Below are 15524 nucleotides of genomic sequence, written 5' to 3' on the forward strand. Positions count from 1 at the left end.
AAGAGCAAGGTCTTGAAAATACTTCTGCTCTCAAAATCTGGCACTCACATCAAAGACTTCTCCCCAAGTTACAGCCTCTGCCCAGCTCAGCCTGTGGTCTCCAAAAAATTAGATACAGTAATAAAATACGGATTCCTTCTGAAAAATACTTCCTAACTTCCTCAGCAGAATACACAACACTAAAACTTGTTGTATTTTGACACTTCTGACTTGGTTTTAAATTCATTTTTCTCACAGGGATACAAAAGGGAAAGTGAGTGCCAGATTGATTTTAAAACAATTTGCTTTAAACAAACAGTTTAAGACAGAAAAAGAATTCAATTTATCTATGCAAATAAACACAAGGAAACAACTCAGAAGAAAGATTTAGCAACAGTAAGACCATATTTTCAAACAATGATCTTATCCTTACAAACCTCTTCCGTGGAACATTTTACACCACAAAACCTTTGTGCTAACTGCAGGGAAATGAGGTGGATACTCCTGTATCCTGAGGCTTATTGGCCAGAGCAAGCTGTGAAAAGCCACTGCAGAACCAGGGAAGTGTCTGTCCTAAGTTCAGAGCCTACTACATGTTTACTTTTACCCAAGTGAATTATCTCTCTTCACTATTAAGCTGAGAGAAAATATTTTATTTTAAAATAAAACTATGCTGGTGATATTTTAAACAGGTTTATTCCTTTCTGCATATGCACATACTTAATAATTTTATTCCTCTCTCAGTGTAATGAATTCAAGAAAAATGGACAATGTTTCATTTGTTTAATTGCCTGCAAGATCAAGCAGTTGTCTGGCAGCTAAAAATAGCTGTGTAGTAGTTTTGACTGACTCATTTTTACATGTAAGCTCACTGTGTTTAGACTGAATGAGAGGGTAGGAGTTGTTCTTAAAACACAAATGTCTAAAGCTTCTTAAGATAGTAATAAAATAATCCAAGTTTGAAATCTGTGTATCAGGAATGCTAAAATTACTCAGTTCAGGAGGAAGCTCAAGCAAATGCTGAAAGTTTCAAGTAGAAATTGCCTAAGGAGGTTCTAAGGGCTTCTTAACAAAGTGGAAGTTTTCCATATATCAAGTATATGCCTGGTTACAACCCTAAAAAATAAATAAATCTTGTAATTGATGAAATTAAAGCATCTAAATGGAGCTGATCACACCTCAGAGACAACTGAAACTGGGAATATTGACTTTCTTCTGCAGAAAAGCCTTACAGGGGAGGAAGACCCAGAAACTCATTCACCTCTGCACGTAAGGAAGTTCCCAGTACTAACAAACGAGATAAACAGCACCAAAAGAATGGACAACACACAGATAAAAAATTAACAAGAGCAGATAGTGAAGGCTTCTTCACAAGAATTTACTTTATGGCCCTGTTTGACTGCATTTCTGAGAGCAGTGCAGGATTCCATCGAAACGAGTTGCACCCAATAAATTTCCTGAGCCAAGCTATAAACTGGGAGTTCAACAAAATATTTGTTTGCAAAACTTATGACAGGCTTGGAAGAAACTTGGGAAAGCTTTGCATTCAGTTTAGTTAATGTCATACAACAGAAATGCAAATAATTGAGTAACATTACAGGTATAATGTGAAATATATAAGCATCTAAAACTTGAGTCTATAGAGCAGAATGAGTTAAATATTAATAATTATAATTATTATAACGTAATTAGATAATTAAAATAGTCAATAATACAATAATAAATATTAAATTATTACATCTAATTATTAAAAATACTTTCACCAAGTAATCAAAACAACTTAAAGAGGATAAATTTGTACCTTTTATCAGTTTGATAACACAAATTGTAACTTATTATGCAGGGACTCACCTCAGCCTTCACTATTCTATCCACAATGGTCTCCAGTGTTTCCAGCATACTACACTTTACAACACCTTCAAAATACTGCGAGCGGTGCTGCAGGGCTTGTGTCACTGTGATATCTAAGTTATTATATGTTTTTTCAGCAGCAAGATTCTGCAAAATAACAAACCCAGGCCACATCAGACAGCTCAGTACTTAGTAACAAAGCACTCGATAAAGTAAATATTTTGGCATCAAGCAGATAGGCATTTCTGGTCGAAGCTGAGTCCATTCCAAGTAACACATTAAACAAAGCAGATGCTCTTCAGCTTCAGATTCTGGGAGCTGTCAAGCACAACGATGCTGAACACCATCTGACACCCTGGGTTAATGGATAAAACTGGGGATATGCATTAGGCCAGTGAAAATCTTGCATTGTAGCTGATCTTTGGCTTGGTGTCACTCATCCTGCTTTTGCCACGAGCAGCAAAGGTAAAGGTGAAGCTCTTCAGATTTCACACCACACAGAATATACAGTTTTTTGTTGTTTGTTTTTCATAGGGCTGGGGAAGACACCAACTGTTCTGAACACCACCCACAGAGTCATGTCAGTGGCTGAGAGCTAAGTGGAGAGCAAATTCATTCTTCACCTTCCTAATTTGTGGGCTCAAACTCCCTCTCCTGGACTCAGCTGGTGCTGTCATTCCGTGACAATTTGTGTGTCTGGGTGTATTTTAATAAGTACTGGAAGAATAACAACAATGAAACCCCATCCCCACCACCGAAAGGAAGAGACTAAAAGAATTAGAAAGAGACTAAAAGAATTTGAAAGCTGACATTTTTAACTTTCATTCTAAGAACAGGATCATGCCTGCAGTGAGAGGACTCTGTCCAGACCTGCAAAAGCTTTCTGTAGGTGAGACCATTGTGGTATTTTAGTAGTGTTGGCACACCCTGGCCTACTGATTTTGCTGCTGGGGCACTGAAGGGAGAACAAAGAGAGAGCTTTTAAATGAAAGCACTGGACCAAGCAATAAAATTCAATTAAATTTTGGCTAGAAGATACTCAGGTCAAGTTTTTTGATTGAATTACACCAAACGTGACGAGACAGGTTCAAGGTGATCATGAAGATAAAAACAATTTTAGTTAATTAATTGAACCAGGTCCTAATGAAGGACATTGAGAGGACATAAAAAGCCTCTGCAAACTGAAGTCACTCTACACACAATAACTGGTGCAATATAAAGCTATTCCTATACATCATTCCATTCCCAGGTTTCCCCTAACAAGAACCTGAAAATTAATTCAGAACTCTTAAAATGAAAGAAATTTATCAGCTTAGCCAGCTGCACACACAGGCATAGCTTCAACCACCAAGCAAGGACATGAGCCACATGGTTAAAAATCAGCATCTTGGAAATTCTATGTTTATTGGAAGATCAGAGCCATACACTTCAGATTACATTTTTTTTCCTTCTTTTAAAGCTGAAGATCAGGTTGAAGCAGTCTGATGAAATCTGGAAGCTCAGAGCTGATTATCTTTTAAGAATAGAATATTTTTCCCCCAACTTAGTAAGCAAACTAGAACATATGAGGAAAATCCCCAGTAATCAACAGATGCCCTAACTCCTTCCCATGTTACTAGCTGGGTGCAAACAGCTAGCAAAAAATATATCCTAAAAATTTTATCTTTGTGGTGTAGAGTGTTTATCCAACTCCCAATACATATTTTTTCCCAGATATATGATCCAACATCTCTAAAAATCCTATTTGCTGCTTCATCACTTAAAATGAGAAGAGAAGTGAAAAACATAAGGAGCCCTATTCCTTTTGGTGTCTTTCTGAAGAAGAATGGGAAATAAAGGAAACAGGTCCTGCCTCAAAATCTAACACAGTTACAAAATAAACTGAAACACTGAATCCACCAACTGGGAAATTTTATTGTCTTTGATACATCAGGTCATTCTCTCTGCAGCTACTGCCCATTCCCTGACAAGCTTTTATAGCAGAACAGGATCTTACACAATAGAGAATCCTAAATAATAGAGACAAATGCCTAGAAATGACAGGGAAGAGCAGTGACATCACAGGATTTTCAGTATTAAGAACAAAGTTTGCAGCCAGAGATATTTATAAGCTTAAAGTATTTCCACTTGGGACTATTCTCCATTTTACTGAATGCCTTCTAGGCAGAGTTTCAGACATCTGGATTCTTCATTAGTGCAGCTGGTTGGTGGCAACCTGGTCAGTGAAATCTCTAGAAAATAATGGAGTTGTGAGATGCTGCAATTAGAAAGCAGGTGCACACAGCTGAGAGGAGATAGGGATAAAAATATATATATTTTTTTCAAGTTTCTGAAAGCCATGAGAACAGAAAAGCCCTTGCTCTTAGAGGCTGGTAAATCATGGCATGAATCTGAGCATGCAACTGGAATCTTGAGGGAAATCCAGTGTCCTGGATTAGATCTAAAGCAGAAGGAATTCAGATGCAAGACTCTGGAGTCACAAAAGAATGGGCCAAGTGGTTTTTACATCACTGAGGTCAAGCTGCACAAAGAACTAAGGCTGCACAGAGAAATCTGCATTCTCTCTGAGAACAGACTGGAGTGGCAGCAGCTGGAAAAAGGAAATCCTCACTCAAAACCAGAAACCAACAAGAACAGAACAGTTCAGCTGTCAGGGACCTACAGTGATCACCTGCTCCAAGTGCCTGACACTCCAGGGAGGAACAAAAGCTGAGGCATTTTATTCAGGGCACTGACAGCCGTGGGGCATTGCCCACCTCTCTGGCAAGCCTGTTCAGCCACCTCTTGGCAAAGAAATGCTTCCTAAAGCCCCATCTGCAGGGTGGCTCTGGACCATTCCCACATGTCCTGTCCCTGGATCCCAGGGAGAAGAGCTCAGCACCTCATTCTCCATTTCTCCTCCTGAAGAAGCCCCAGGAGCAATGAGCCCATCACCCCTGGGCCTCCTTTTCTCCACACCAGACAAACCCAGAGTCCTCAGATATTCCTCACAGGATATTCCTTCCAGCCTTTTCACCAGCTTTGATCCCCTCCTCTGGATTATGCCCAGCCAGATCTTATTTTGGGTAACATCCAGAGCAATAAAAACCTGTGTGCAAACAGCACTACTAAGGGTAACTTAAATAAAAGTAGTAATAAAAAAAAAAAATACGTGCAGGGTGAATTGGATCTCTTCCGTTCAGTTTGCTAATTACAGCCAAAGGAACAAAATAAAGCTGTCATATTAACAAATTAATTTGCAAATGCTTACTACATATAAAATATTCAATAGAATTTAAGAGATATACTTACTATTACATCAAATTTGGAATAAATATCTACAACTTTTCCTAAAAAGAAAAGAAAAACAAAAGTTAACAAAGTGCTTAAAATACAGTACCAGTTTTCTTGCTTCTTGCTTTCATCTCTTATAATTACAAGAAAGAAATACTAAAAAAAAAAAAAAAACCCAAACAACCTATCAAATAATAAAATTCTTCCAAGCCCATCAACCTGCATTTTTCAAAAGTATTTCTTTATATTCCTTTTCTTCACCCTTTAAATGATTTTTAAAATTGAAATTATTTTAAATTATTTTCGTTTAAATTTCATTTAAATTAATTAATTAATTATTAAATCATATTTAATTATGTAAATTGCCTTTTAATTTTTTTTTTAAACTTTTTCTTGTGTTTTCCCTTCCTTCCCAGCACCAGCCCAGGGCTCAGCAGCATTTGCCTCCCCACCCTTTTGGACCCACCTGACTCATCCACCACAGGCAACGCCGATATCCTTCGCTCTACAAATATATTCAAGGCTTTAATGATAGGAGTGTCTGGATGTATGAAGGCAATGTTGTGATAAGTTCCTATTCCAAGTTCATCCAGATTCTTCTTCATAAAGGCAGGCTTTGGCATCTCTGACATCTAGGGGAGTCAGAAGGAATGGATTTACACTGACATTCACCCATCCATCTGCAGACTCCAGTGATGCTTACAGGTCACTGCAGTTTCCTGATACCAGATTAATACACAACCCAAACAACCCAAGGGGTTTCTGTTCAAAGCAGAAATTAAGAAATGAAATAACTCTGTTCAAAGCTCTAAATAAAGACAATAGAACTAGGACTTTTCTCCTTTTTTTTTTTTTTGTAGTAACACATCACTAAAAGCTGTAGATCCTAAGCTATGTCGTTCCCACTAAAAGTGCAGAGAGAAGATAGAGAACATTAATCTGAATATTTATTCTGAACTCTTGTTGCTTTGTTTGGCCTCCTGTTCATTGCTGTAACTAACATTACTACAGAGTAATGACAATCTCATCTCCAAGAGACAATTCATTTTCTTTTCAGGTAAACAAACTGCTGAACCTGAGGAGATGTTCCAAAAACAACAGCAAATTACACCAACAGACAAGTCCTTGGTGTTTAGGTGTCTTTAAAGGAGTAAAACAAAGTAAAGGTAAAATATAGGCCTTATATCAAGCTTTCATTTCCCTGTTACCAAACAAAGATACACAAAGACACAATGAATTTGGAAATTCATTATGAAATTTCTGCATTAAGATTTTAATTACTTAATTATATCAGATCTCTACTGTGGGGAAAAAATCAGTTAAGCACAGCATAGCTTTAAATACTTACAAAAAGCTGGAGGAACTTGAGGATTCTTTTATGGGTAAGTATATAAAGTGCATTTCCACTGACTGGATCTATAACTGGCAATCTGTGGATTTTGTTTTTGATCAACGAATATACAGCATCAAAAAGGCTGAGGAGAAAAACATTTTATTTTTTTAATGAATTCTAGCTAACAACAAGTAAAGCCAAGTGATATATATGCACACATTTATAAATCAGATGAAGTCTGTGTGGTAATTATTTGCATTATCTTTAATGCTATGAAGAACAGAAGTTGAGGGATTTCAAATTAACTTTTGCAGCTTTTTGCTTTGCAACACATAAACAACGATATGCTTGTGGAAATCTAAATCCATTAAGAAAATGCGATGGAAAGTTCATTTTGTGGTATAATATAGAAAAAAAATTTCTTCACAAGTGTAGATTGTTTTTCCAACACGTGCTGTGCTTGCAGCATCCCTGTGCTCAGAATGGGTCTTTCTGTTAAGAGACAAACTGTGAAAAATGGAGTTCCTGCACTTAATGAATCCCAATCCCAAATTTCGGTAACATTTTCTACAAAGGGCATTTTTATGGCTACATGCATATAAGTGAATAACCCCAAACAATTACCTAATAATTTCACTGAATTATCACTGGGGATTGTCAAAAAATTATCCTTAGGAGATCTGAAACATTCTCATGCACTGCAGACTAAGATTTAGCAACACTCCAACCTGTGCAAGTCTGCTCTTCTTGCAAGTGACACTTTTATTTTTTCCCTGGGTGTATTAAGACCACGATAAAGCAGCTGACCAACAACTGCAATAAATTAGCAAGTAAAAAAAGCTGGTAAAACTTTGATAAACACCTACTTGCTGAAGCAGGCTTCTTCCCATACACAAGCTGTGTGTTCTGAGTCCATCACAGGGATGAAACAGCCCCAGTGAATGCACACAGAGCCGAGACTCCCCCGCTGCTGCAGACCCCAGTCCTGCAGTGAGGGTTTAACAGCCCCCAAGTGCTGCAGTCTGACTGCCCCACAACCCAAGCCCATCTCTGCACCAGGTCTGCAGCTGACTTGCTGTAAGCTTTTATAAAAGTTTTACAGCATCTTCTTTAAGGCAAAGCCTCTCGTGCTGCACTCGGATTGAAAACAATTGGGGCTATTTTGCTGTCTTAACAATATTATTTGCAACCTGCCCCCATTCAAAATGCATCCCTCATGACTGGACTGAATGACTTATTCATGACTCAATGGCAATTCCACTGAAGTACTGCAGATCAATACTTCAATGTAATCACTGGAGCTCCCTTCACCAGAGCACAAACAATCCTGGTCCACAAACCTAAACAAGAACCAGAACTTCACCCTCCAGTTCAGCAATTCAGCAGCTCTCAAGATTTAAGAGATCAACTAAATCTCCCTTTCAAATTATTTAGTAAATAAAGCATAATGACAGTTTAAAAACTATTTCTTTCAACTTTCATCAAGAAGAAAAGGACAGTAATTTATATTTTAAGAAACAGAGCCTTACAGTAGAGCAGAACAAACCACAGAGTTATTGTCTTTCCTTTAGTTAAGGAAAGTTACTTGCCTTGAAAATGACTAAGTTTCCAATTTCTGTGACTGCTGAGAACAAGACAGCTGAAGGGCTCTAAATGTTTTGATTTTCATGAAATAAAGATGACCTGCAGGCTAGCTCGAAGGGTCATCCTATTGCCTGTTTTGCATTTTAATTTTGACCCACATCTAGTTCATTTACCAGAACAGTTATGCTGATAAACCACAGAAGTTCAATTTAAAATTCCCTTAGGATAATCAAAGAAGTCTTCACTCACAATAAAAAAAACTCTCACCCCTTCTTGATTATATTAAAAGACAGTCCTTCTTTATTGTACTGTAGTTTACAATACTAATTGTTTCTTCTTACATATAAAGAGGCCTTAAATTCAGAGTTGAGACAGCGTTAGTGTATTTCAAGTTAAGCAGAGTGAACAGTGAAATCCTACCTTGCATCTGGGGAGATGTTCACTAAAGGTTTAAAAGTCTCTTGTAAATAAAGCTCTGTGGTTAGAAAATTAATAGACTGTTACCACTTCAAACGAAAACATCAGCTTTTTTATGAAAGCATTTCATGAATTCATTCATACAAAATTAAGTGGCAGACAGCAATTTACAGTTAGTTATTCTACCATTTATGCACAGTGCTCTATATTGACATTAAAAAGACATAAAATTTAAAAGCAGGACTAAGCTTGAGACCAGCAGAGGTCACTGCAATTACAACAAATAATCCTTTACTCCTGGTTCTGTGAGTGTGTGCTGCACACAGATACCTCCATGTACCATCCCATGGGACACACACTGCTTTTTACATGGAGCTGCCTCCCTGCATTCAGCTCCTCTGCTCACACCCAGAATTTTGCATGAATTTCTGGCTGCAGTGTGCAGCTCACTGGGGCACAGCTCTGTTCATTCCCACTCCACATATGCCTCACTCCACTGGCTTCTTTCCTTTCTTAAAGAGCCATGAACGAGGGGCAAAGTGTTACACAGCCCAGATCACCAGTCCATAGCTGTTTCAGATAGAAAAATAAGGAATGGAGCCAAAAGAGAAGCTTTTACTATTTCTGCTTTCATTAAAAAAATATGTGGAGAGAAGTCTATGATGAATTCAAAATCCACTATACTGAAAAACATCAGAACCTAGAAAATTATCAACCAAGTAGTAAATATTCTTACCCCTCCAGGTTTCTATCTTGTGCTCCTCCAATTCATAAATCTGAACCTACAATGAGTAGATGGAAATTCAACTTGAAGTAATTTCATTTTAAATCCACCATTAACATTGTAAACATCTGAATAATTTTATTTCACTGATGAAAATCTAACAGAGCAAAAACAGTCCAACACAACATTTCTTGTAACAAGGAGAAAGGGGGCAATCTTGCCCCTAATGCAGAATACAATTCTGGATTTATCATTTCAGGGAGAGGAAAGCCTTTTACTGGCCTAGGTTTGCAGCCCAGGTATTTTCTGGACTCAGAGACATCACCTCAAGTCATTTGTACCACCTTCAAACAACCATCCAGGATAAACCCTCAGGGGATTCCTCACACACCCACACCAGTAAAAAGCTTACCCTGATCACCTGAGTTCTTAATGCCCACAGAATAAAGTTACCTGATCACTAACAAGCAAAAGCACCTCTTTTAGGGAGGAACTACCTGGATGTTCCTCATCACTGAGTGGTGGACATAGTCTAGCACATGAGTAGCAATCTGCTTCATACTGTATGTCCTGATGCTTTCAGGAAGAGTGATTAAAATACTTTAAGAATTCTATTTTCTGCATAATTTCATCTATTGAAACTAGAGCATTCCCTGATGGCACATTCATTCATTTATTTTTCTTACAGAAGACTTCATCAGTCACTTTAGTCAGATATTGCCCCTCCTCAGCTTCTCCTATTTACTGCTGCCAGTTTAAGCAGAAGCCATGAACAGGACCTTAGACAATGTAAAAGAGTGAGAACTCATCAGGCAAAGTCTCATGGAAAAATCAGTAACGTTGATGCAGAGGGTCATTACAACACAGAAACAACTTTAAAGAAGTTACCAGTGTGCAAGCACTTTTCATTTGCTCCTCTCCCCACTCCTTTTGTCAATCCCCAGGGAGCAAAAAAGAATTCTTTAACATGAAGAAAGGACAGTGCCCCACACTACTGGCATCTGATGAGAACTCCACTATCAATTTTAAAAAGCAACATGAGCTTTGAGAAGGCAAATACATCAGATGTCTGCTCCATCCAACTGTTCTTGATTTTTGAGCTAGTAAAACACAGGACATATGTTTTAATTGGTAGGGGGGGAATTGTGATTTGACAGGAGCAAGAAAGGGATGTAAATGTTTGTATGAACATGCAAGCTAGAGAATTTCATCAACTGACTGCCAATGGGAATTTCAAATTACAGTTAATTGAAGTCAACAGATCTCCAACTGATTGTGCAATTCAGCCATGTAACTAAAATATTTGCATATTTTAACTAGTTTAACTTGTTTATTCTATACCATCACTCCAAGAACAGTATTTTTTTACAGCATCCAAGCCTCTGTAAGTTACCATGCAATGACCTAAATAATAATGACAATCATCATAAGCCTTTCAGTCTGATCTATCAGTCTCTGTACTGTATGGCAAATGATCAAATTATAGCTTAAAATCATACTTACCATAGGAGACTTATAGTATCTATGCAGTATGTTAATGAAATCTGTAATTGTTAACATTCCTGTAACAAGTGATAGATAAAAAAAGGTCTTTAGATATATACTTAACATTTAGAACTTTCAGCTATTTTCTCAATTTATATTCACAATATAGAATATGATAAATGTCAAATCCATGCAAAATACTACTGGTATTGGACTATTTAACAGCAGGATTTCAATACCATAGAATAAAAATGCATCTGAAATAATATTCAATATTCTAACCCATGTGCTTCTCCTCACTTTCAATCTGACTCAAAAAGCCCCTTGAATTCAGACCACATCCAGCCCCAAAAGCATGGAAGGAAAAGAGGGGGTTTAGAATATCTTTCCAAGTCGGAGAATTATTCTTGCCTTTCATTTTCTTTTTGAATAAGACAGATTCTCATTATGTACTTGCCAAGTCAGGCAGATTCCTAGACTCAAATGAAGGAACAGTTTAATACATTTTTCTTGACTACTACTTATTACAGAACTTCATTCAACCATTTCCATGGTAATCTTCAATGCCTGTATGGAAATGTGACTTTTCAAAAGAAAAAAATAGCACATCCATTGTGTATATATATATATTTTGAGCACCAACACCAAGCTACGTAATATAATATTGATGATTAGTTTAGTTACCTGAAAATATTAATCTTTTTTGGGCTTTCAAGTTCTAGATTTGAGAAGATGCAATTGCTCCACTGTTTACTACTCTTACATCTAAACTGAAGAAACTAAGAAATGGGGAAGGGAAAAATTAATCTGGAGGTCACCTTTAAATCAGTAGAGCTTAGTTACAGACAGAACATGAAATAAAATAAAATGAAAATAAAAAACTACAGCACTCCTATGGTGTATTGCAAGACTGCTCCTCCCCACTTGGATTTACAGTGTTTTAACAGAAGCTTTTTTAAGTATCTACCTTTCATTTCCAGGAATCCTCAACGTTCCAGGTCACAGGAAATACATATAATTCTGTTTGTCACTGCCACTGTGACCCCATTTTCTAACTGAAGATCTAGTTTTGGAAGATTATTGCTGTGGTAATTAATGACACGATTTTTAAAAAGCAGTAGACAGATCTAATGTTTTTCTCCCAACATGGGACATGTCTGTAGCTTCAGTTCTGGTTTTAAAGATCCTCACTGCACCTCACTGAGCACAGGCAGAGACACCCTCATGCTGCACTTATATCAGGATACTGGAATATTAAATTATTCGCTTTATAATTCCTGTTTTCTAATTTTCCTTTCTGTGACCATTGCCTTTATTTTTAAATACACAGTGAAGTGCAAATATTAGACTGAATTTCAGAAGGTTGGGACCTAAAAGAAGCATTATGATTCTTAAGGCACAGAAATGCTGTGAAAGCTGGCACCATTTCACTCCTCCAAAGGAGGGAAAAGAAACTCTCTTTGCCAGTATCTCTCTAGGATGTTATGTGATGGCCAGGCTCAGACCACCTCCTGGAACAATAAAGCACCTTGGAAATTCAAGTAATCCTGAAAAATGTCAGAACTACTTACCTACAAAACTCTGTTTTTTACTCTCCCACAGTGGAGCTGCTCTCACACCGTTTGCCACCAAGGCAAAAAAGGCTTTCTTTACCTGAAAAAAAAACCAAACCAAAATAAATTTCAAATTTTTGCCTTGATTTAGCATACCAGACACCATCAGGTTTCCCCTTTCACCAGGAAAAAACCCAAAAGCAGTATCACAGGTAGCTGGCATTCAAAACAGAACAGAAATCACAATGCCAAACAAAAACCTTCAGCCTTTAGCTTTTAAAATGGTTAAAAAGCTAGAAAAAGCTTAGCAAAACCAGATCTGTTTTTCTTTTATTTTGTAAATATTCTAAATGAAAGCTTCTGATATATCCATAAACTAGAGAGGGCCTTAAATTTAACACTTGAAGACTATGCTATGTTCTAGTCAAGGTTTACTATAACAAGTTATTAAAAATATGAGATCAAAACAACAGCAGTTCCATGTCCCCTACAGCTTTTAGACACAGGATTTATAAAAATTAAAAAAAAAAAGTTTGACTATTGTAAATATGACTGAAAGTTAAAAGAATTATGTATCTGTTTTGCTGCTAAAGAAATCAACCAAGTTCTTCAATTTTTTAATGAATGAATCCTCCCCAGAGTCAGAGGTTACAAGGTCATGGTGTCATTCTGGGAAGAAACACTTTCTGAACTCTGGTTCTCTGAAAATGAAGGACTCAGGCACTGATGCACCCCAAAATCCTGATCTGGTGATGTGGTGGGGTATGACATCCTTCCTGTCCTTCCCACACCTCTAAATAGTCTTCCTATGGAAAACACAATACAGAAGTGAGGGTTCTTGCCCAGGTCTTGACCTGGCACAAAACCAGGACACAACCAATCTTTATTTCTGTATCCATGAAATTCGTCCTTGGTCCAAATAATACAGAATTGCAATTGCTGGATGACTGCAATCTGAACAGATCATGATTTCACAGCAGTATCTGAAAGGTCTACTTTAAATTATGTGCCATGGGGATCCTCTCCACAACAGATTAACAGGAATAAAAGGGTTTCACAGTCAGTGGAATCAGCAGCCAATAAAGAAGTGGCAAGGAAGAATGTAGGCAGTGATCTGTGTTTCTTGCTACATCTATGCAGCCTGACTGCTTCCTCCCTGACCATGAGAAGCAAATCCACCCTCCAGACATCAGCAGATGGCAGATGTCAAAGCTGCCTCCTGACTCTGGAGATCCCATATCACTCACCAATGGACAGGAATAACCATCAGCCATCATCCTTTAACTGCACTGAAACTGCAGAAGCCACGTGGGGAAAAACAACAACAAAACCCCAGGGCCACAAGTAAGACTAAATCCACAGGATTCATCTAGAAAATGGTTAAACAGAAAGGTGCCAGTGGTTTTCAGTCACCTTGCTGAAACAAAGAGGAGTCAGCCTAAATAAACATTACCAAATCCACCACAGGAGCATCCTAACTCATGAGGAAGACTGAAACCACAAAGAAACCCTCCTGGCAAGATACGTGAAGTGTTCCCACACAACAACATCACACTTTGAGTTAATGCAGCAAAAGCAGGGAGCTATTTGGGGAGCAGACACGAGACAGATGTGAGTCTGCTCCAGCTTGGGGCAAAATAAGTTCTAACCATTCTTCATTAAACAAAGGGGAAAGGACCTCACACAGCCTGAAACCCTGAGGCCTCAGCTTTGGTATCTTTCCCCAACAAGAGGCATCACACAAGGTCACAGTCACTGTTAGCTCGTGTCCCCAGTCTTTCACAAGAGAAAAAGATGGTCAAGGTTGGATCAGAGTCAGAAAGGAACAGCTAAGCTGCTGAGGCCAGGGGGAAATAGCTTTCTCCCAGATAGCAATCATGCAACACAACTCCTCCAGCAAGTTTACAAACCCTGTAATTGATAACCTGGAAGAGAAGCATGCCCCTGGCAGAAAACGTGTGGAAAGCCAACTACAGCACTTCAGGCAGTCTCCAAATTCCTGCTACTACTTCTTTCCCAGACACAGTAACAGCAAAGAACACCAGCTAGCACCATGCTCAGATGGGTGAGACAGCAAGGCTGAGGCATTATTTTAGGGTCAGAAAGGACACTTCAAGAGAGAGAGAGAGTTCCAGAGATATACTACTCAAGATGCTGAGCTTGTAGACAATCCAGAGGGAAAAGAAAGGATTCTTCAAAGGATAAGTTCTTGCCCTGATCCTGCTGTTTGATTTATTTGCAAGTTATTTGCCTCCAAGAATCACAAGAATCTTCAGTTAGGGGCCATCTTGTCTAGCTCTAAAAGACACGTTTTGGAAAATCTGAACAGATAAAATCTGCTGAACAGATACAGCTACTAAGACAGTTCAGAATTAAATCCTTCATAAAAGACAAGGATTTTAGCTTAAGCATTAGAATATTAAACAATTGATGTAATAAATCACCAAAATTTAGTAAAGAAATACTTAAACTCATCCCCCTGGGCTGTCCTCCTCAACCACAGCTCAAGTGACACTGCTATTGTTGCTTTCAGCTGTATTGTAGAAAGTGTTACTTTACTTTCAAGTAAAGCAATAATGCCATCAAGTTCTTAATGTGAATATTTGTCTCTTATTTAAGTAAAATAATTACAAAGCAAAAACCATCTTAATTCTTATTTGCTAAAACTGCTTGCTAGTGCAAACAGATACTCATCCACTCACACTTCCCTGCAGTTTCTGTGGTTGACCAATTTCAGTTGCCCAAAGTACTGCTTGGTGGCCAAGCACAGGGGTGTGGAGCTGGGCTTCTGTCCAGCACTTTTAGATGTTTCAGTGATGTTCATGCAGAAAATACCCACAAGGACCTTGCTTTCTGATGATATATAGTTAGCAGCCTTTGAAGATCCCCACCATGTCCCATCTTCAGACCTCCAACAGCGTCGTTAATTCTCAACCCCACAGTGCTGGACTGGCCTGACCTTCACAAACCCATTGTTCAGCAGCCAGAGCCCATAGATTGCTGCTGTTCACCACCATGTACAAACACTCTTTAAACAAAGCACTTTTGTTCTCATTAACCATGTCCTAACATACACAATGAGCCACTAGAAATGGGATTTGTCCACCCAAATTTAGTGGTTTTTCTGACATTTACCCTGACCTTGCATATTCACCCTGACTTCACAGTCAGCTGGGGCAGACTCACCAGCCTTCCACGGGGATTAAGCTGTATCCCACAGATGCCATCTCCCCCCCACTAAGATGTCTAGACATTTACAATGAGAAGAGCAATCCTACTTTGTGTGACTGTCTTCTCCAAGACTCTGCCCTTTAAGTAGAAGAGT

At 38.2% G+C, this 15524-nt stretch overlaps 1 protein-coding gene across 8 annotated transcripts in view; it reads right to left on the reverse strand.

Moving 5' to 3' along the window:
- PRKAG2 (protein kinase AMP-activated non-catalytic subunit gamma 2) overlaps positions 1 to 15524 on the reverse strand; it is a 215363-nt gene that overhangs the window by 4351 nt on the left and 195488 nt on the right. For all 8 annotated transcript variants that reach the window (XM_038128909.1, XM_038128911.1, XM_038128910.1 and 5 more), the window contains 8 exons: positions 12218 to 12299; positions 10665 to 10723; positions 9174 to 9219; positions 8441 to 8495; positions 6452 to 6578; positions 5570 to 5735; positions 5122 to 5159; positions 1831 to 1977 (listed from right to left, as the gene is read on the reverse strand). In XM_038128909.1, the coding sequence (XP_037984837.1) occupies positions 1831 to 1977; positions 5122 to 5159; positions 5570 to 5735; positions 6452 to 6578; positions 8441 to 8495; positions 9174 to 9219; positions 10665 to 10723; positions 12218 to 12299 (720 nt within the window). The remainder of the gene's footprint in view (positions 1 to 1830; positions 1978 to 5121; positions 5160 to 5569; positions 5736 to 6451; positions 6579 to 8440; positions 8496 to 9173; positions 9220 to 10664; positions 10724 to 12217; positions 12300 to 15524) is intronic.

This window comes from Motacilla alba, chromosome 2, assembly GCF_015832195.1.
Source record: "Motacilla alba alba isolate MOTALB_02 chromosome 2, Motacilla_alba_V1.0_pri, whole genome shotgun sequence".
Taxonomy (NCBI): Eukaryota; Metazoa; Chordata; class Aves; order Passeriformes; family Motacillidae; genus Motacilla; species Motacilla alba.